The 23,952-nt window shown below is 37.4% G+C and overlaps 1 protein-coding gene across 20 annotated transcripts in view; it reads right to left on the bottom strand.

Annotated features, from left to right (window-relative positions):
• The window catches only part of NRXN1 (neurexin 1), a 1,020,679-nt gene that overhangs the window by 530,545 nt on the left and 466,182 nt on the right, over positions 1-23,952 (bottom strand). For all 20 annotated transcript variants that reach the window (XM_064494502.1, XM_031466987.2, XM_064494491.1 and 17 more), the window contains one exon: positions 9,701-9,823. In XM_064494502.1, the coding sequence (XP_064350572.1) occupies positions 9,701-9,823 (123 nt within the window). The remainder of the gene's footprint in view (positions 1-9,700; positions 9,824-23,952) is intronic.

Genomic DNA, 23,952 nt, shown 5'->3' with positions numbered 1-23,952 from the left:
AATTGGAAAATGCATTGAGCTTACCCTGTCCCATCATCCATGACATTAATGAAAATATTAATTAGAGCCAATCCCAGGATCAGCCCCTGAGAAAATGCACTGAATCTTCTTTCTGGGTGTAATGCAAGATTGAACACCCCTCCTCCAACCAGTCTGATAGATTTCCATTTCTTTAACTCAAGACAATAAAATACTAGGTGGCATTTTAAAGGGAAGGCCTGTAAGTAGATCATAAAAGTCATACTTTTTGTTGTGCAAGAAAAACTCCCTGCATACTAAATTGATTATGATGCTAATAAACTCATTGGTGTAGAAAACTCTCCCCTGAGCTGTACTTAGCTCTACTTAATTTTCACACCTCTTTACTAGTCCCTTGATCTTGGCAACGGCAGTCCTGTCATCCCTGGACTGTTTTCAGTTATTAGTTTGTTCTGATTCCTTCTCTGCAAATGTGATTTTTTTAATACAAAAGAATACCACTGTAAACAGCTGTCTCTCCTCCCTTGTCCCCACTATGCCTCCCTCTTGTTTCTCCCATGCAAAAATACTATTAAATCCTTAGCAATTCTGGTTTCTCCTATGACATCAGTTTTCTCCCCTTCTTCAATTCCTTTGTTCAATGACCTCAATACTACTTAATCTGTCTGGAACTACCTCTTTGGTAGCAAATAAAATTAGCCTTTAATAATTTTCAGACAGAAATCTCTAGAGACACTGAATTAACAAGCTATATGGAATGAAGAATATGCAAAGCTAAAAAAAAATCAGTTGGGCATTTATGTCTCCTTCTGTTGCTTATTTTATCTTTTTTCTTATGTTAAAATCTGAGTCTTAACTCAGTGAACCCACCCTGATCCTGAAACTGTCATGTTTCTTCTTAAAAGCTCCATTAAGGAACCAACTGATAGTAACGGAATATCGAGGAAAAAAATATTTCTAATACTTAAAATTAAAGATGACTCCAAATCGTCAAGGTCTTGGCAGCTCTGCATTAGGGAAGCACATTTTGTTCAGCAGGACTGAGCGGTTTCAGTGATAAAAATAACACGTAACATCTGTTTTCTTTTCTCAAAGGAATAGACTATGTGTGCGGAGCATAAATAATAAAAAAGTAGTTAAGCAGTATTAAGCAACCACGGCCCAGTTACAAGAAAAATCACGACGGTCCGTGTTCAAGAGCCCATTCCTCCTTTAATAAGCGTCTATAAATCGCATTGACAGTAATGGCAGATCAGCTCGCTCATGGGGGAGAATTAGCACCTAAAAGCCATTATCCACTGGCTAAGGAAACATTAACTGCTGCCTTTGAAAAATTCTTTTTTCCTCAGAATTCATTCCAGTGTTTAATCCACTGTCAGCAATGTAGCCACCTCTGCTATTATATACCTAAATTAAGAGAAAAAAAAAAAAAAAGGACCTCGAAGGAGAAATATTTTTAAGGCTCCACTTATTTAAAAATGCATTGTCTTCTCCAGAGATTTAGTGGAAAGGAGAATTCAGAATTAGCAAAAGGCCTCCGATCAAAGTGTCTGGGGTATCCAGGTTGATGATAATCTCCAGTAAGAAACAACCGCCTGAGTGGTATGTTTGCAGAGAAATCTCAGTATCTAAACCAAATCGTTTCTTACTAAAACAGACAGCAGGGTCTGCTATTTTATGTTGAGCCTTGTTCTGAATGGGGTTAAACTGCTGCTGCAGAACAAAACAACCCCCTCTCCCCAGCCTTATATCCACTTGTTAATTCACTTACAGTTATGGGAAGTTATTACGAGTATGTGGTACATGTATGAGTCAAGTGCTGTATCCAGCAAGTAAGAAACAATACTGAGAGGAACAGACTTGGCTCCTGTTTTCACAAAATGCATGGTCTACTGGGGGAAGGCAGACGAAAGCAGTTAAGAAAATTAAATATATAACAATAAAACTCAGAAAAATGCCATGAATTTGATGAATGGGGTGTTGTGTTGGTAAATACGAAATGGGGGTGGAAGTGGCTGAGTTGATGTTTAAGTGAAATTTGAAGGATTAAAAACAAAAAGCCACTACTATATATAAAATAGATAAACAGCAAGTTTATACTGTAGTGCACAGGGAACTATATTCAAAATCTTGTAGTAACCTACAATGAAAAAGAATATGAAAACGAACATATGCATGTATATGTATGACTGAATTATTATGCTGTACACCAGAAATTGACACAACATTGTAAACTGACCATACTTCAGTTTTAAAAAAGTAAATTAAATTAAGTTAAAAAAAAAAAAAAAGAGAGAAAGAGAGAACCATGCTAAGAACTGAAGAACAGGGGTCGGGAGGTGGATTCCAGGAGGGAGAAACAGATGAGCAGAGGCTCTTGGCTGAGAAAGAGCTAAGAGTGTGGCTGGAGAGTCATGAGTAAGTGAGGTTAGTGGCTCAGATAGGATGGGAAGAGGAGTCAGGGGTCAGATATCACAGTGTCTTCTGATTATATGAGGAGCTATTGAAGGGTTTTAGGCAGATGTAAGCTATGAGTCTGTGTGTGTGTATTTAATCTCTCTGATGTGGATATAATGGCTTAGAGACAATCTCAAATAAAGTGTTGACAGAAGAAATGGAAAAAATTGACAAAATAAGATAATTTTGCAGACAGAATATGCAGGCTTTACTAATATGTACAGAATGACGGGGAAGAAGGAAATAATGAGGATGCCGGCTTCCAGGCTTGGATAACCGGACACATGGTGAACAGTGTTTAATGAAGGACACACATATCAACATACACACACAACTCCAGATTTTTTAGATGGACTAAGCAATACGTTGAAACCCAAGGACTCCCCACGGGGGATCCCACTGAGTATGCAGAACTCTTTCTAATCTGAGCCCTGGGGAATCTCTCCCTTCTTCGGCTTCTTTGCTCACCCTCATCAGCCCAGGTGAGGTGCGGACATTCCCAAGGATGATCTGAGTGTGTACTGTCCTGGGCTCAACAGATACGGGACTTAATGTGTATATACAACGCTGATTTACAGATGCAGTCAAATGTAGGGCTTTGCATGAAAAGTATGCAGGAGTTTCCTTTAACAATTTTTTCCTGTTCAGCGATTTCTGACATGCCGCAAAATTTCATAAGATACCCTGATTGCTTTCCTGATTCATGGCTGACTTCATTTGGCCACTAGAGTGTTTGAAAACAATCCCATTCTGAATGAAGCCTCGATGGCGAGGTTCCAGCACTGTCTTTGGAAACCTCCTCTACGCTATATAACTCAAGGCTGACTTTGTATTCTTATGGATGGTTGACTTCCAGGAGATCTATGGCAAAACATAATTCCCCAAATGTGAATCACCCTGATGAAACTCATGAAGGTAAATTACTGTGAAAAACAAAAACAAAATGTCTTCAGCTCTGAGCAGCAAGATGCTGGGAGCTGGGGGAAGGAAAGAGGTGGGGTGGAGTACTGGGGGCAGAATGCACAATTTGGGTGAATCACCAGTGTTTACGCAGTTTATATTCCCACTCATCTTTAAATTCTGAGAAACAGCAAGTTGGTTTCCACAACTGAAAAACATTTCAACTCCTACAGAACAGAGGACAGAATCTAATTTCTGCTCTAAGGCCTTGGCAGTTTGGAGAAAGAGTAAGTGGCAGGCTACCTTACTGAAATGCTAGTTTGTATTTTGTTCTTCCTTCCGTTCTGAGAAAGTAGCCAAGTCCCTGTAGCACTTTGCCTCAAAGGCGTTTTCCTGGCAGAGAGTGGAAGATGACTTTCTGGAAAACAATCCCTCTTCCAATCTTTTCTGAAGGCCTAGTGTGTGAGGTGTTCCAGAAAGGAAAAAAAAAAAAGTGAGCAGAAAGCATCTGAGGGCTGAACTAGAGGGGAGATTACCACCAACTAGGGGAGAGATGAACTCTGGTGGGACTTAGGGGGACTGAGTGCCAGCACCCGGATCTCTGGTCAGGTTGAGGGGTTCAGAGAGAGTCATTGAGATAAACACAGGTGAACTTGACCAGAGCTCTTAGGCTGCAGAAGTCAGCAAGGACCCTCTGCCTCACTTAGGACCAGAGCAGCAGGCTTCTTGCAATCCAAAAGACAAATTTAGAAACCTGTCTTTTTGGTGAGAACCAGGGAAAACAGAAGCCAACAGGAGCTTCTGCACGATCCAGCGTGAAGGTGGGAGTGGGGGCCCCGTGCCTATGATTAAACATCCTGTAAACCCAGAAGAAAGCCCTCAAGTTTGATGTAAACTGATAGAAAGACCGTTAAGAAACATGCCGTTTCTTGCACTCTTGACTTGGGGTGGACTAAGACCCATATTATAATCTTAGTAATACCTGCTGGGAAAAAATCTGCTAAACAAACACGTTGGAATGTATTTGCCTTCCAAAGTTGGCAGTTTTAAAAAGGAATTCCTTTTCTTTCAGATCATAAGCCAGACCTCAGCAATGGCTTATGAATTCCTAATGAGGACTTAGGTGCCAGCGTCCTCAAAATCAACCAGCCAAGGAGATACGGGTGACATCACCATGCAGAGGCAGTCCATGCTCGGGAGCAGAAGTGTGGAAACACGTGATGTTACCTTAAGAATAACTCCCCGACAGAGTCAATTCTTTCTGAGTTCCCCTTTGAATCCATCATTTATTTGTTCCTACGTCTACATAAGTATCTTTTAATTCCGCTTTCTAAAATTACGGTTGCTGGTGGGAGATAAATGCACGACCATTTACGTAAACAAAGGAATGTTATATTCACTGGAAGCTGAAGAAGGAAACTCACTAACATAGAATATAACTATTCATTTAGAAATTTGGTAAGAATCTATGCAACTGAAAAGATACAGCTTACATTTTTTAAATGAAAATTAGATGGCAATGCATTTAAGAAACATTCCTGGAATTTTCTGTTACACTAATCACTTTCACACTCTATTCATCACTTCTTAATTCAAAAATGTGCTACACTGATTTTAAAAGCAAGCTAATATTCTATACACAACTGTAATTAAATACAAAAAATGGGAAAGGAAAAAAACTAAACTGAATTAAAAATCGATTGTATTTCTAATGAATATTGTAACTACCCCAAAGGGAAAGGAAGGAAGGAAGAGGAAGAAAAAAAAGAAGAAAGGAACTAATCAAAGTTATTTATAAACTTAGCATTTGACTACATACATTGAGTCTTAGGCAGTAAGGGATGAGAAGAATCGCAGACTAATCCTGAACAGCTTTTAGTCGGTTTATTGCTTGTGGTGGCCTGAGCAACTTAAAGCAATTGTGAAACTACTGTAGACGTGTTACTGCATTGGGCAAATGAGAAAATGACATCACTGGGAGCCAAGATTCCACCGTGGAAGAAGGGATATGAAAACATGGGAGATGAACACAAGAAACAGCGCTATAGATACAGAAGTGCTAGTGTGAACTGATGGTTTCTAAAATGTGTGTATAGGCATGTTTATGTGAACGTGTGTGTGTGTGTGTGCAGGTGTCTGTGTATATACTTGGATATATCTCCTATCTTAGCCTTCTGAAAGAGTCACAAAGCACATTCTCCACTAGCACTGAGCATACCAGCCACCTAGATCTTGGTATGTAAGTTCATTCTCTACTAAATGGAAAGTAAATGGCTGATTCCAGGGCTGGGGCATGGGAGGTAAAAGTTGTGCCTAAAATATCCTGATACGTCAGAAAGTGAGGAAGTGCTAAAAAAAAAAAAAAAAGTTTGGGTGGAGACATGTCACAAGATCACAGAGACCAACTTCATGGGACTCACACTGGCCCAAACTGGGACATTTTGAGCCCCCAAATAACTAAGTAAAGTAATTATAAACTATTTGAAAATAGAAATGTATGGGCCCCTAACAATAAGAAAAGAAGGAAGGGAGGAGGGTGAAGGGAGGGGAAAGAGGGAAAGAAAAAGAAAAAGAAAAGAAAGGGAAAGACATGAAAAACAAAAGAGAAGAAAGAGAAAGAAGGGAGAGCTCTTGTTTACAGTAGAATGCTAAATGCTGACTATAAATGTACAAAGAGTGATGGAGTTTGAAAATAATCCCTTGTAACTACTGTGCTGGAGAATCAGGTAGAAGTCTCAGTGGATGATACAGCTAGGGCAATTGTTTGAAGAAGTACAGGACATTTTCATTGTCTTAATATATGTCTCTCCACAGACAGTTTATTAGTTGCAATGAAGAAAAACATACTATTCATACAGTGGAAAAGCCAGGCAACATGCTAACCAAGTGTTAAAACCGTGAGTCAAGAGCATGGACATCATTTACTTCCAGATGGGATCCTGTAAGAAGACCACACCATCAACAATGTGGTATTTCATCCAAGAACGGAAAACCTGAATTTAATCATGAGGAAACATCAGACAAAGAGGGATTTAACATCAATAAAAGGTGGGAGGATTATATATTTTAAAAATGTCAATGTCCTGAAAGACAAAGAAAATCTTTGGAACTGTTTTTGATTAAAGGAAGCCAAAGAGACATGAAAACTAAATGTAATATCTGACCCTCGGCTGCATGCTCTGCTGGAGGCAAAAATGCTATAAAAGACAACATTGGGTCAACTGACAAAACGGGAAAAAGGGATGAGAGAACAGATAAAATATACTGTATTAATTACAAATCTACGGACATTGGTTAACTCTTACTTTGTTATGTAAAGGGGTATCCCTATTTTTAGAAAATGCACACTGAAGTGTTTAGGGTGAAGGACTATTAAGTATGTAACTTATCTTCAATTGGTTAAGGAAAAAAATGAGAGAGAGTAAAGGTGTCAAAGCAAATAGAATAACACACAATAGGAAGGCATACCAGTGTTCTTTGCATTCTTCTACTTTAGAAATAATTTCAGATTTCTAAATAAAACTTTCACAGAACATTGACAGATGACTGGATCAGGAAGTTGTTTTATACACACACACACACACACACACACTCAGCTATAAAAAAGAATAAAATAATGCCATCTGCATCAACATGGATGGACCTACAGATCATTATTCTAAGTGAAGTAAGCCAGAAAGAGAAAGAAAAATACCATACGATCACTTATATGTAGAATCTAAACAAAATGGATACAAATGAGCTTATTTACAAAACAGAAAGAGACTCACAGACATAGAAAAGAAACTTATGGTTACCAGGGGGGAAAGGCGGTGAGAAGGGATAAATTAGGAGCCCGAGATTTGCAGATACTAACTACTATATATAAAATAGATAAAAAACAAGTTCCTATGGTATAGCACAAGGAACTATATTCAATATCTTGTAATAACCTATAATAAAAAAGAGTATGAAAAGGAATATTTATATACGTATAACTGAATCACTGGGCTGTACACCAGAAATTAACACAACGTTGTAAATTGACTGTACTTCAACAACAACAAAAAATGTGTTGCACTAGTCTTTTGTTTCTACACTTTCTTGATCCACTGTTGTTCAGGACTTACTACTTCACATCCTGAAGCATCTAGTATACTGCTCAGGATTCTTTTGCTCAAAAAATATTCTCTCAGCTTGTTTTCCAGGTTAAATGCAGCGACTTCCAATTGCCTAGGAGTCCATAAAATATGAACTCCTTCACCCGGAGCACTGAACTATTGGTCCCCAAAGACCATTCAAGCTGTGTCAACCACTTCATGGTCACATGAAACAAAACAAACCTTCTCTGTTCCCTGAACATTAGTTTGTCTGCCTGGCCCCATCCAAGCCATTCTTCCCTGTGTGGAATGCTCACTCACATACTTTTATCATCATCTGCTTTATTCTTTCTTTACAGCCTAGTTAAATATCATCTACTGCTTTAAACTATCCCTGAAACCAAGGTCCTCAACGTCTCTTCCGAACCCCAAGAACATGAATTGTTTGTTCAACCATTAGTCTATCATGTACTACCCTAGATGGTCAGTTATTGTGTGATTTTGCTGTGTTTATGTATTATCCTCATAAAATGATATGATGTCTGGGAGAGTACACATCATAGAGTCATGCATTTATTAGGATAGTAATAAACACAAATAAGTGAAACCTGAGTCAAAAAGCAAACAAACTTTTTTTTTTAATTGACCGAATTAAAAAAAAAAAAAACAACCCTAGGATCTCTCTCAGTTCTGGTTAACAATAATGGCATTTCAAACAAACAAGTCATTTAATCTCTTTGAACCTCAGCTTCTTCATCTATAAAATGGGGATGTATATCTGCTATCTGCTTCATAGGGCTGTGTGAGATCAGAGACACACTTAAGGGACTAAAGAATGTTCCACTGTGATCCTCACATGTCCTTGTCCCTGGCATTTATTTCTTCCCAAACTCTTGCACATGACCTTAGACCCTAACTGTTCATTTCTACCCCTTTTGAGAAAACCCAGATGGTCCAATCAATGGATGCTAACCTACAAAGACAAGTCATTCCTCTTCCAAGAACTGCCCTTGACCAAAACTAGCTGAACTTCAGCAGATATGCCTGCCAAAGCCTACAAAAATTCTGCCTTCTTTCCCTGAGTTCAACAGTTCCTTTAGAACATTCTCATGCTTGGCAATAAACGCTTATGCTAAGGTCTCTCTGTGTCACTTTCTTCCTCATAGAATAACATAACGCAGCATAGCAGTGGGTTTTAAATGTCAATCCACAGACCAAATGCATTAGAGTTCTTTGGAGAAATTTTAAGAAAAAAATATATATATATATAAAATAATGGGCTTCTTCTATACTTTCTGTGGTGTCAAGTCAGGATTTGATCCTTTTAAAGCTCTTCAGATGATTCTAAAACAAAGCAAATTTGCCCCCACATGCAGAAAAAGTTTTGGTAATGAAATATAAGACAGTAAGAGATCTTTGAGTTGGTAGCTTGCTTCATTTGAACTCAGGAATGATCTCTTCAAAGTTAAAACCCCATGCAGGGTATTCCTACACTGATACAGCCAGCTGATCTCTGAGTATGGAAACCCCCTTGAGACTGAATGTAGAACAGACACTTCTCTGCTGCACACGGACCATTGTGTGCCTTGTACTGAAATAATTAACCAGAAGATGCTCTCTGAAAAAGAAAAAGGAGCTAATATCCCAGGAGGTCATGTGCTTGAAGTTATTTTCAGCACAGAGAATAAAGGTGCACCAACTCCTCTTTCATTTGGTTTCCCTGTGTCTCCGGGGTGGACCTTTATATGGCTCACCTCGGGGAGGAATCGACAAATCAGAGATTTGAACTTGACATTCTTAACATTAGAGTTGAACCAATGGAGCTAAATGACCAAAAATGATCTATGATAGCTTAAAATAAAAAGCGGTTCACCTGACAGGATACTAGCATATTTGTCAATTTACCCAGAAACTAGAAAGTCTAACATGCTACTCGTTCCTCGCCTAAATATATAAGAAGCAAAGAAACTGAACAGAAATTGTCATCCAAACAATGACTTCAATATTTTATGAAGCCCTAAGATATTTATCAAGCCATAAAGTTAAAGTATAGTATAACTTCTTCTTGAATTATTAAATGGAAAAGAACATGACAAAAAAGGGTTGCTCATCTGAGAGGAAAAAACACTTAACATGATGCTTATTGAATTTAATCGTTGCTGGAAGAGCTGGAATAAAAAATTAACTGTGTGTATCAGCTTCACTTGGTTTGCAAAGTCACCTGCAAGGAACGGTGAAGTCTAAAGCTTCAACGAAAGCAAAGGTGATGGGGGCAGGGGGCTTACCTGTCATGGCCTGTTGGTCGTCCACCGTTAACTTTAAACTTTTTCCGCGACGAACCACACGCACTGTGTGCCATTCGTTATCATTGAGGTTATAGCCGGCAAAAAGGGTCTCGGGACCTTTGCCTGTAGAATATGCCAAACAGTCATTATGGACACTCAGAATCAGTCAAGCAAATGAACCTCACAGAGAGTGAGAGAAAGAGACAAAGAAAGGGGGAAAGCAAGAGAGAGGGAGGAGAGAGAAGAGAGAACGAAAGAAAGAGGAGAGAGAGAAAGGAGACAAAGAGAGAGAGAAGAGACTGGCTGGCTGAGTTCTCAAGCCCATTAGAGTCATAGCAAGCAAGGAAAATGACAAGTTAACAGACATTCAGGTGTGACACTTTAAGAAGAATCTTTAACATTACGCACTGATAGGAGACAAACGGATATACCTGTTGTCATAAATAGGCACAGTCAATACAGCATTGGGAACCCTCCCACATTTACACAGGCTTCCCTCTTTAAGGAATTCTCTGATTTTGCACTTATCACTTTCTTGCTAATAAAGTAACTAGCAGTCACGAAACTTCTGACCTTGGGGAGAGATCTGACCATGGGTCATTAGCTAACCATTTTCAATGAATGGAATCTGGCTGATTAGACTCTGGGGAGGAGGCAGCTCTGGGTACCATATTGAGTGATGGATGCTCTTTGTTCTTACATCATGTACCTCCAATGTTTGCCAAGTTCTTACACTTCTGGGATGTTGTGTCTAAGAACCAAGTCGAGTGGAGGCACAGAAAATGGGTGTAGGTAAAAGTATTGACTCTTAGGAAGTGAAGGAAAGAAAAGAAAAACACTCTCAATAAAGGGCCAAATGCTGAGTGTGAGGGGGAAAAATGAGATCAAACAGCGATAGAGGGAAGTGAATCCCAGCCAAGGACCAAAAGAAAGAGGGCAAGAAGTATAACCAACTGTGAAAGCAACCACAAGTGGACGTATGTAGACCTGTGCAGGTTGAATTTAAATTGGCTTAGGACAGTCAGATTATTTCAGAAAGTATTTTGTGGAAATTAATGAAATGACAGTTAGTCAAAGGTCCCTCTACCACATAAAAACAAAGCAATGGAAAATAGCTTTTAATATAACTGGAAATTTTTATGAAAAAAATAAGCATTGCTAATACTCTGATACTATGTTTCACTGAAAAAATAATGAAACATTTTTAATGATACTTTTTTTTTGGTGGGGGGGATGTATCTTTGCTCTGTTTTCTTTAGGTACTGGAATTTCTTGGTATGCTAAAATAACTGAAGATATGACATTGAGTTGAGTTAGGTGACTTTCAAATGATTCAGGATCAGGGTGGGGTTCACAATGTCTTCAACCAAATTCTAGCAGCCAAACCAGCCAATGTCCAAGGATCATAGGAGGATGTACAGAAAGGCCAAGGAGAAGAGAGAAAAGGAGAAAGAAAAATAAATAAGGGAACCGAGTACTAGAAGGACCTCAGGAGTCTGTCCAACAAGAGACCGCCGTTTGCTTTCAATACCGCAGGCCATCCACCCAGCCCCCTGGCTTCTCTCTTAGGATGTTACTGACGTACAAGTTCCGTCCTCCTTGGTTGGGGTTTCTCTGAAGCTTAAAACCAGCCAGTGATGTAAGCTGAATTTTGCAGAAGGAACTGGTCTTTAAACAGAACCATCATTAAGATTAGAAACCATCTCTTTTTGTTTCTTCACAGAAGTTAAATCACATCTAGGTACATGAATAAAAAAACTAGTCTAGATAGAGCAGTTTTGAGAGATGGATCACTAAATAACTAGAGGAAGCCTGTTAGTTCAACAACTGCAAAAATGCTTTGAGACCAAATGTTGAAAGCCAGTTCCGGGATCAAAGGGACTCTTTCCAGTTTCAACAGCGAAGAAAAAGTGTCCCTGCAGAATCTTGGCATCCTACTGCCAGCAAGGGCCATTCTTAGTTTTGAACTTTGAAAAGAGAATACATCATTTTAAAGCTATTTTTATAGGGCAGAGCTTTTTTTTTTTTCTTAGAAATGTGTGCTTTTGAAACAGCTTCCCCCTCATTCTCTTAATTCAAAAGTATTTTGTCAAGAGAAAGAAGCATAAGGGTGATATCATCATTCTACCCCATTCTGGGCTCGATCTTGCAGTAAAATTGTAATGCTTCATCTATAAAACAATGATTTTATAACAACAGGCACAAAATCCAATTAAAAATAACCCTTTGGTTCCTAAAAATCTCTGTGGGCCAACTTCAAGCTCCTTTCTTGCATTATTAAAAATGTGGAGAGATTGACTTTGGAAGACAGGTTTAAAAAAAAAATGCACTTAATATTCTCAGTTCCAAACACTATTATCTATGCAACATGAAGGGTAATGGAGAGTGCACTGGACAGGGACTTAAAACTTGTGGTTGTTAGTCCTTAATTGGCTCTTAAGAAAGAAGTTGGGAGCTGGTAAATGCTTATTATGTACCAGGCACTTCATATATTAACTTATTTCATCTTTACATTATGATCATTTTGCAAATGTGGAACCAAAGGGCCTAGAAAGCTAAAATGACTTGTCCCAAGATCACACAGCTAAAATGTGATAGAAAAGTGTTCCATCCTTGGTCAGACCTACTCAAAGCCCTGCATGTTTCCCCATGCATTATACTGCCTCCCAGCGAATGTGACCTTTAGCAAGCAACTCAACTTCTTGGTTACCCCTGTCTCAGTGGAGAGGGGGAAAAGTTGCCCTTTGTCACGACTTTCGGCTTGCTCTACAGAATGATCACAATGGCAGGGAATCTCACACAACTTCTGCATAAGTCCTGTTGGAAACAAATCTCTAAACAATACCCTGCGCCTCTACCTAGGGACACTGAAACGGTTGGTACTAAAGGCAGGCTATAGATCAGTTCGGTACTGGACCCACCCAAAATCAGCAATTTGCTAAAACATTCAGCTTCTAGTGGTCTCAACACTTCCACTTACAAGGTGAGGAGATTGGTCTAGAGGACCTCTACGATGCTTCTGAAATCTCACATTCTCACAGACATTTGAAATGTATGGTAAATGGAGATAGCTTAACTGTTGAAATTTTGAATTTGAGAGTCATCTGTCCCTGTGTCAGAATTTTAATGGGAAAATTATTGTCAAGCCACTAATTATCTGAATTCTTTTTGAGATTTCTTTTTCCTTTGGGGATAGCAAAATATGTCTCACTGGCACTAACGTCTTTCTCCCAGCTCTAATGTGAGTGTTATGGATGGACTGTTCTCGTGTTGAAGCCCTAACCTCTGATGTCATGGTATTCGGAGGTGGGGCACTTGTGAGGTGATTAGGCTTGGATGAAGTCATGTGGGTGCAGGACCCACGACGAGACTCATACTCTTATAAGAAGAGAGAGTCATGAGAGCTGTTTCTCTCCATCATGTGAGGACACAGAGAAAAGGCAGCCATCTACAAGCCAGGATGAGAGACCCTCACTAAGAACCAAACCTGCCAGCAACTCGATCTTGGACTTCTCAGCCTTCAGAACCATGAGAAATACATGTCTGTTGTTGAAGCCTCTCAGTCCTCTCAGTTACAGCAGTCTAGGAAGACCAAGATAGTAAGCAATATTTAAAAAATCTTAAAGAAAGCCCATAGCATTGTTTCCATTTTAATTACAATCATTCCTTGTGGTTTGTAGGGGGTTATGCCTTATATGTAATTTTATACTTGATTCTTACTGTATTATTTAAGTCATAGAGTTTTTTTTTCTATTTGTTAGTTTAAAAAGCAGATTCAGAAAGGTTGAAGGTATTACTCTAAGTCACGGAGGCAGTAAGGAGTGATATTAAGACTGAGATCTTGAGACCTTCCATGTCCATTCTAGTGTCCTTTCCACAGCCCCCAAAAGGACTTGCAGATGGTAAAGGAGAGGTACAACACGGCTGAATGACCACAGCTGATATTTAACCAGACTGGAGCAAAAGTCAGCTTGATAAGTTAATGCTATTTTAAAGAATCTGAGAACTAGAAGGGGAATGAGAGATATAGAAGTTTGCTGAACCATCTACAAACAAAGAACCCGAGATCCAAATCAATTGGATGATGTTCCCATAATCACAACTATTTAAGAGCAGAGTCCCGGTATCCAGACCACCAGTCTAGTGACCTTTCCTTAAATTGTCTTGCCCATGATATTATGCTGAACTAGAGTGAACTTGCAGAAGAACATCAAGATCTGAGTCTATGATGTGGTCCATGACTGCTATTTGTTCTACATCAAAGGTACAGCTTAGTAAAAGTACCAGTTCTTTTCAACAGAGTTTATGCTATGGCATAAGTATTCTCTAGTTGGTAAGATTCACTGGGTTTTCTGGTGGCTCTGTAGCTAAAATTTATTAGTAACAGATGGAAGTAGACACAATAAATATTTAAGCTTTCCTCAGTCTAGTTCAAGTTGATTGCCCTTTCACAACCTACCAATATATGAAGCTCAGCTATGTCCCTAAGACTTGACCCCTAAGAAGGGTTGGAGACCACCCCAGCTTGAGGTATAGAAGAGAGTAGAAGGGGTGTGTATGTAGGGAAAGGGTGTGGAGACCAATAGTCAGCCAGACAAATCCTTCTTTGAAATCTAGTACTTCCACAAAACCTAAATATAACCACTAAGATATACACTTAATAAAAGGTGAGGGCTCTTTTCAGCCAGATTAGTAACCACAATTGTTATTGACTCTTCTCCTCCATTTTTACTACAGGAGGGAATGGTGGAGAAAATTGGATTTTGTCTCTAGGTCTGTCATCCACTAATTATGTCACCTTAAGTAAGTAATTTATCTTCCCTGTTCTTCATATTTTTATCTGTAAAATGAGGATACTTGATAAGAGCATATCAAAAATACTCTCTTAACTTTAAAATTCTGTCATTATTAGAAGGAACTGCCTTATACTGTTTTCCAACTTTGTGGCTACATGAAAGAGTGCAATATGATAGAGAAGTTCCCTAAATTTCTGAGATTTTCATTATTACCATTGTTAATTTCATCATTTTAATGTTGACAGATGTAGGCATAGGGCAGAGAGAACTTCAAAGAGAGTTATTCTAGACTTAGGATTACTAAACCTCAAATGAAACCAGTAGGACCATACTGATATATGCTAGAAATGTGTTTATTAATTTACATGGTCAAGTTTTAAGGGGGATAAGTGTGTTTATGTCATTTTAGCATCCCTCACAGAATATAGCACCAAATTACTAATAATGATTAGGTAGGAACAGGAAATACACCATTCTGTGTACCAGGATAGTCCTTCTTTATGGACACATTCACTTAGGAAACGAAACAATAGATCAAAAGGTTATGTGGTGAAATAATCAAGTCACCTTTAAGAAACCCTTTCTTTTACCTAAAAGAAATTGTTCTCTGACCTGTTCAAGTATCAGATCAGAGCTGGGCAGTGCTGATCTCAGCACTGAGAATGTCCCAACTTAGATTTTCAAGGAGCTTACATTCTAATAGATCACAAACAAATGCACAAATGATGCACAAATAAACAGACAGTTTAAATTCCCTTTTCTCCTAAACTTTTACAGTGATTATTAAAGGAAAAAAGTAATGGAAGAATAGTTAAGAGCTTAAGAGTCAGGAGACCTGAGTTTTAGATTCAACGTTGCCGTTAAATCCAGCAAAACCTTAATTACACTGTTCTAGTCTAATTCTTCTACTGCTCTTGATCTGAGTTTTCTTATCAAACAACAAAAGCAAAAACTAAAAAAACAATTTTAAAAGGCTATAAATGGCACAAACGAACTGCAACGTCCCTCTACTTCTAAAATGTAGTCACCTTTCCTGCTCTACAAATTTAGAACAGCAGCCTTTATTAAAATGTATGACATTTGGGTGTGCGCATAAAATTAGGTGTCTATCTAGATCAACTTTTCCAAGTACTAACAAGTTTTTTTTTGGCAGTTGACTTTGAGGACAACAGCCTCCCGTGGGAGGCAGGACCCGGTGGGGAGCTGGAAACAAGTCTTGTCATTGTGACAATAATGGGGAGAGAGAAAAGCCAGGAGAAACAGAAGCAAGAGCCACCGCGGCTGGATGCCTGAGTCGTGTTCCCGGCAGCAGCACTTACACCTGTAAGTGGCAGGAGGATGTGTTTCTCAGGTGGTAATTACGACACCTTCGGCCTGCTATTTGACTTTGCCATGAGTTTCTGGTTGGAAAATAATCACTTTAAAAAATAATCTGACCTCTGCTTGAAAGTTAAACGAACAAACACACTGAAACCAAAGGAGAGGAATTCCTCATTGAATGTTTCTGTTTTATCATTCTCAATTTTTAGGTACTGGGCTGGGAGCAGAATTCTTTTGCTTTTATTTCTCATATGAATCCGCTAGGAAAGTTAATTACCAATTAAAATTAGAAACATGCAGATGGCACTTTCAGATTCTTCTTTTGCTCTTCACTAACGTTACTAGGGGAAGGACCAACGAAATATTTGTGAGCCTGGTGCAAAATGAAGATGTGGGGCCCTTGTTCAAAGTGAAGAAATCCAGGACAGTGACAGCAGAGCATTAATCCCAGCACAAGCCGTTCTAAGCACAGAGTCCTGGGTGACTGCACAAACTGAATGCTGTTTGAGCCCCCTGCCTCCCAATCTGGAGCCTTAGTTTTATGCTTAGTTATTTTTAAAGTTTCCTCTAGTTAGCTCTCCATTCAGGGGTGAACAGACAAGACTGGAGGCAAAACACTTCTTTTATCCACGTTAAGAGGTACAGTTGGGTCACCTTCCCCATACTGTCTGCCCGTAATGACAAGGCCTCTGCGGTGCAGAGAAGCTGTCTCCGAGCTGTCTTGCTGGCCTGGCCTGGTGCCAGTCACGATCTGGGCTTGATGACAGACCAGTCACCCTAACAGCCGTGAGGCTGAGCTACCTGCCCAGAGTCACGGAACTCCTCCCTCTTCCCTAACTCTCCTCAGTTTAGCTAAGGATACGTCCTTGAGAATCATTCAGAATGTTTTCATAAAGAGCTATTTGTCTTTTCTGTATAGGCAAAGAGACATTGATAGAGTTCTAAGAATAGACAAATTTTTTATACTAAAATATTAGACATACACTTCCCTAATTAAAAACTACTTTGAGCAAATAATAGAAAGTTAGACATTAAGCTTGAAGATGACAGCTTTTCAAAAATGAACACTAACAACGGGAGAAAGGCATTTTATAAACTTCTAAAAAGCACTGGAGAAATGGAAGAGTCCCATGCTAATTAATTACATTGTATTTGCTTTGATTGGATTGTTATTTAAATCTTTCCTTTAAGAAAAAAAAGAAACTTTCTAGAATGTGTATGTCTTGGTCTGGTGCACACATTCTACATTCAAATTCTCTTGAGTTTTTATCCTAGTTCCTTAAGTGACTAGCTGTGTGACCTTGGGTAAACTGTTTATGTTCTCCGTGCCTCAGGGATATATCTGCACAATAAGATAGTAATAGAAATATTTTACAATATAAATTTAAGGTGCTTTGATTACTTATAACAATACCTGGTACATGATAAGTCCTCAGTTACAGTAATGGTAGTAACAAATAATACTATCAGCATTATATTGTTATTATTATTATCTTCCCCTAAATGGGTTCAAAACCTCAGAGAAAATATCCTGTGTCCTATCCTTTAGTAAATACTTACTGAATAAGTGTACCTGTTTAGATTTTGTGAAATACATATATATATATATTTACAGTAGATGAAATATCTCTTACATTGAATTAAGCCAAATAGTTGACAAAAAGTAACTCCATTATCGCTTAATGCCTAACTTCATTAAGAAGTGCCAATAAATATAAAGCTCCACCCCTTTGTCTTCATATTTGGCAGCATGGAATCTGAAAAGTCATAGAATTCGAGGACCTGGGTAACTCAGTTATTTGGCTAATTATTTATATAGCTTTTTTGCTCAGTTCCCTCAAAAATAAATTGAATGATGTATAGAGCCTAGGAGAGCAAAATGACCTAAGGCCAGCAGAGTAGCTTCCAAATGAAAAGAGAATAGTTGGCTTAGGAATTGGGGGATTTAAGGTTTATTGAGGATTTAATTGTAAGAAAACATGGATCTTGTCTGCGAAAGGGTCTGACCTTGGAGAGCTGCTGAAAACACCCCACAGAGACTCCTCTGCCTTTTTCGTAGCTCATACCAACTCTATTCTTCCATCTACGAAATAAACTGCACTATATATAGCTGCCTCACCTCCTGTTTCATATCTGGCTAAATCTCATAGCTCTAGGCAAATGAATAAAAGGGTTTAAAATGCTCTACCAAGAAACACTTAGCCTTTATATACAGCTTTGACATTGATTGTACCCATTTATGACAGATCAGGATAAATATCTCTGGTGTAAATCATTTTCAACGTAAAAAAAAAATTTAAGAAATATAATTTAACCTTTAAAAGTATAATTATATTTACAACACAGTAAAAATGAACACAAATTATATAAATACATTGCTAAAAGAATGTTTTAAAATAGTTCTCTTTAAATCTAATCTAGCTCAAATGGCTGGTTTAGGAAGAAGCACAATAAAATAAACCTACTGTAATGAAAGGAAAAATCTGGACTGTGACTTTATTTTAAGGAAGAAAGGTCATTTCCAAGAAATGCTTATCACATAATAGGAGAGCTTGCATGTATAAAATTAAGTACTAAATAGTTAAATGTGATTTTAAGTAAGCATTTTAAACTGAAAATATACTCCGTGTTGGTGTAGCATGAAAAGAAAATGATTATATTGATTTACATTGACACTTGTTTAAACATGTCTTATGCAATACCTACGCAATGTGAAGCTGACCAAAAGGAAACAATGAAAAAGCATACAGATACTGTGCATTTGGCAATTTACCAATATTCGGTTTGACATTCCATAAACAAAGCCAGGGATTATAGTCATAAATGCAAAGATTTTTAAATTAAATATGTAATTGCTCATCTGAACACATTATTATAATAGCTATGGAATTTATTTTTATGAGAAGACAAAGAAGAATGTACAGTTTTGTATAATTCAAAGAATAATGGCTTTCCCTGTGTTTTATTTTCCATACATTGTTACTACAAATGTATTTGAGTATCATTAAATGAGAGACTAAATTAACAAATTTTGCTGTCCCTCAGTAGTTTGGGGATATTCTTGTAAAAATTTTCTCCCCAAATAAGAAGCATATTAGAAAAAAGAGGGAAAAAGAGCCTAAATTTCTGACTTTGTTAAGTTTATTTGACCCTTTTTTTTTTCATTTCACTAGGAAGTCATTACAGTGCTTGAAAATCTAGTTTTCAGTATTTGCTGTAAACATTATGGACCTCTTTTTTATTTTAAGAAAACACATTCTAAGGACTGTGATAAGGGAAATATTGCCTTTAGAATTGTTGAACTGTAGCATCTCATTTGTTTTGATCTGTTTTCTTTCCTTCCTCAGTGATTGCCCCCCAAAAAAGGCTATGGACAAATAACACGTGATAATTTATTTATCCAGTATGTAAAAATTATAATGATAATATAATTTTTTGCAAGCACTGACAAAATTCTTTCTTTTGAATTTTATTATTGCAATAACACATAGTGCTAATAATTTTTTTCTTTTGTCATATTTAGCTTATTTATTAGTTTAACTTTTAGTCACTAATTTGAGTGCTATGATTCTATTTGACCATTTATTTCAGTAATTGGGAAAATATTGGAATTGCTCCTTTCTTTGAAGTTGTGTTGGCATCAAAGTTTTCTGAAATGAATGTCTTGCCTTACTGTCCAGGAAGTATTCTGAGAAGGTACTTGCCCAGGGACACCATTGGCTACTAGCAATTAAGTCTTACACCAGATTAATTTGGTTAATCACAGGAGATAGTGTTTGGAGGTTCCTTGGAGCTGATCAACCAAATGCTACAAGTACTGTTATATCCATGTACTTGCTTCTGGTCAGTCATCCTATGGTGAGGCTATGTTAGTTAGGCTTTTACTTCATGAGTTAGTGTCAAGCATGATCACTTATACGCATACATTTGAAGTGTCTTTTCATTTATAGTTATTCCAATCTGGTTTGATTCTCAAGATCTTGCTCACAGATGCCCCTCATCAGTTTTCATTTGACTGTTCTGAGGTCACTGGTGAATCATGACAAGACTTATTCTTATACATCCATGTTTCCTCCCTATTTTACCTTTGTTCAACTGGCTTAGTGCCCTGGGCCTGCTTGATATCACTTCCGTATAATACTGAAATAAGCAATAAATTAGGTTTTAAAATACTATGTGTCTTAGCCATGTACTGGACGTAATCTTTAGAGTATGTTGCTAAAGTAAACAATCTGATGCAAAATATTTGCACACAATGATCCTATATTTTTAAAGAAACACATACTACACAATGTGTTATATATTAAATATGTAATATGCAAAGTGTTTTCTGTTATAAGGGCATTAAGATAGTAATATAATTTTTCTCTGAGGACTGAAATGGCAGGCCAGAATCTTTTCCGTTCTTGTAGCCTTTAAATAATGAATATTGTTTCTAATTAGGAACCGAGTGTCGCTCAATAATAATTATATAATATTTGGTTTTTATTTTTACATACAAAAAACATCTCCTTTGTCCTAGTGAAGTGGAAAACATTTCAGAATCTTTGGATTTTCTAGTAGTATATATTTACTTCTATTAGAAGTTGAAGTCTACACTAGTAAAATGAGTTATTCAGCATAGTGCTTTAGATCATCATTGAACATCAAGTATGTCCTAAGGATTAAAGGCTCTTTTAAATAGAAGTTCTTGAATACCTTTTAGTCTTTCCAATCCTTTAGGATTAACTCTCTATGAACCTAAATCATTGTAAGTATATAAGTAAAAAGACAAAATGCTCCAAATACAAAAGAAAAAAAGATTACTGTTTTCTTTAAAACAAATGAAATTCTAATCAGATATCTTACAGTAAGATTAGTTAAATACAAAAAATTAATAAAAAACAAAACAAAACAAAACTTTAACAATGGCCAGGAATGTCTAATGTCTAATTCAAATTTTTACCTTCAATTTTCTGGATCAGTATTAACATTATAAATGCTACCTCCCTACCAAAAAAAAAAAAAAAAAACCCACAAAAAACAAAAACAAAACACACAGACACACACAAAAACTCTAAACTGTGAAGGAAATGGTGAACGTTTAGAAACCAGCTCTCTCAAATAACACAACAAAAACCTCCAACCAACAGGTCGTGGTTGTGACATTTTGTGGTGTAAAAGAAAATTTTCTTTTCACAGAAGCCAAGGGGATATCAAGTTCAGAATGTTTCTTCTGAAATTTTATAGGTTCTTTTGACAATTTCTACCTTGGCCATTGTTACAATACTAACTTTCAAAAGGTCCACGCCGGTCTGGAATTTTGCATTACTTTGAGCACACCCTTTTTCTTTCTCCCTTCCTCCCTTCCTTCCTTCCTTCCTTCCTTCCTTCCTTCCTTCCTTCCTTTCAATGGAGGTACTGGGAATTGAACCCAGGACCTCAGGCTTGCTAAGTATGAACTCTACCACTGAGCTATCCCTTAGCCCCTTGAGTACACCCTTTTGCAATAGTAATAGGGAAATGCTTCACTGAATAAATTAATAATCGAGCCTGATTTCCAGATGAATTCTTTCTTAACCTGCACAAAAGAGTGCTCTTCTAAAACACTGCAGCATTTTATATTTGCATATAAGCAATAAACCGATTCATCATACACTAAAATAGACCCAAGCCTTCTACTAGGCAAGCCCTCACGTGATTTTGCACCATCTATGTAGTTGTTAAACGTGTACACTTCTCTATAATTCTCATACATTTAAGATGTGGATAATCCAAATGGGTTTCCCTTAAATTTTATTGCAATTTTGATATTTCTCTAAAGACTCATTGTCATGTGCCAATTCCCTCTGCCCATTTTAGCTATTTGTTTTTTCACCAGAAATCCCTGGTCTCTATATTTTATATGTAATTACTATTAGATTATTGCTAAAAATAATCATTTATAAGCTGTCTTTTCTTTCCCTTCCCTTTTCCTTCCAGCTTAAAAAAATGACAGCAAGAAACAAAATTCCTATTTTCTGCATTTATATGTTCATCTTCCTTTACTCCCTCAGCAGGTCCTACCCTAGGCGGATGGACAGCACCAGCCACTGAGGGGCAGGGATCGACAGAACTCTACAAATCAAGGCACCATTGTGCGGAGGCAGCAGCAAAAGACTCCTGATTGCAGTTCTCTGTTCTTTAGGCACCAGGCAGCTGCTGTGCACTGAATATTTGTTTCATGTTAACAAGAGCCAGCCTCCAGAAATTTCCCCGTATCTTTTTAAGTAGCCTGCCAAGTGGCACCCTGATCAAAGCAATCTAATATGGCTTAAGTGCCTCTGGTTGACATTTTGCATTCTTTTATTGCTTTCCATTTTTATCTACATAAAAAAATTGGTGATAACTAACAGCCAGTTGATCTTTTCATTCTGGTAGTAAAATGATAATACAAAGATCTTATTATCTACTCCAGACATCCATCATACTATGTATTCCAACAACATATTACTCAGTGCATTTCTTCACTCTATCCAAGTCAAAAGTTAGGTTACGTACTTGGCCTTAGATTCTCTTTCACTCCAGTCCTTAGACAGTGAACTGCAAATAGAAAGAGTTGAACTTCAACCCTTGACACTGTCCACATTAAGGTCACCTGCAATTTTGTTGTCTTTGCATCTTTGATAAAGCATTTTCTGTAAGAAGCCAAAGATAGTTGGAAGGTCTGCCTACTAGAATATTTTTTCAAGAGCAGAGAATTTTTATTCTGGTAAGAAAACAGGAAGAAAGAGAATAGGAGAAAACAACACTGGAAATGCATAAGTAAGAATAAATCTTGGTAGGAAGAAAGAGCAGGTGGGCAAGAAAAGAGACATATATAAGGATTAAAGAAAAAAATAACAAACAAGCAAAAAAAAAAAAAAATCAGAGATCATGAGTTTACTAAAATCTACTTTCTATATGGATGCAAAGCTGACCCCAAGCCTTCTTTTGGGCAGGAAGGATGTTCCATAATTATGTCATTGATTTGAAAAGACCAAAAAAAAAAAAAAAAAAAAAAAAAAAAACCTTATAAAACAAAAGTACAAAAGCTTTCCTGCATCTACTACATATTTAAAGTATTTACTTATATGACAATTAGGACTCGCCTATAGTTAATAGGAGCAAGTTTAGTTTTTAAATTTTCAATGTATTTTAAACTTCAAAGATTATAGCACTAATAATTTGTAAGGTTACTAGAAGAAGAGAGAAAAAATTGGGACTATTGAAGCATGCAATACACCACTACAGAGGCCAAAAGATCAGAAAAAATTACAGAGAAACACATAGCCTCATGATTTTGGACGTACTGTTGGGAATTAGTAGGCAGCAGATTTGAAATGGACACTGTCTTGGTCACACTATCTGAGGCTACGTACTTTGGCAGACAGAGAATGCAGAATAAGACCAATGGCCTTACTAATAATACTTACTACAGACCATACTAATAATGCATTTGAGAAAATTTCACAGGGAATAGAAAATTTCTTTTGCATTCTTTATAGTTTTTAAAAGAATTAAGTCAGTTATAATACCATGGGCTAGGCAAGAGACGGTCAGACACTCACTTTTTCATGCAAATAATTCACCTGTTAGTCACAAAGTACCCTTCAGTCTGACTTGGCCTCTCTTGGTAAGAACTTGTTATCATTAGTTGGTATTAGTACATATGTCTATAATAATTATTTTTTGTAAAAACATCTATAACTTGTCTCTTTTTTGATTAATTCAAATAACTGTTCTTCTTTATGTTAAAAGAATGTGACTTTTCAGTCCTTTCCCATCTACCTTTATTGAAGAATACCCTTCACTGTCCAGGGAAGACTTATCTGCATTAGAAGATGGTGGTTCTCTTAGCAACTTCCATATACAACTATTTTTTGATGGTAGAATGTACTTCTCCATATCGGAGTTGACTGAGGAAGGCAAGACTAATCTGTCTCTTGATTCCTGTCCTGGGCAGAGGAGACTAGAGAGCTATAGATAACACAGCTCTGTGCTCGCCTTCCCCTCTATGAATCTGCAAATACTGACCTAATCTAATTCCAAGCTGCAGATAACAAACATATTTTACCAATGAAATGAGCTAACGGACATCAAAGAACTAAGATCAGTCTGGGATTGTGTGCAGAGACA

This window comes from Camelus dromedarius, chromosome 15, assembly GCF_036321535.1.
Source record: "Camelus dromedarius isolate mCamDro1 chromosome 15, mCamDro1.pat, whole genome shotgun sequence".
Taxonomy (NCBI): domain Eukaryota; kingdom Metazoa; phylum Chordata; class Mammalia; order Artiodactyla; family Camelidae; genus Camelus; species Camelus dromedarius.
This window is presented reverse-complemented; position numbering and strand designations above follow the sequence as displayed.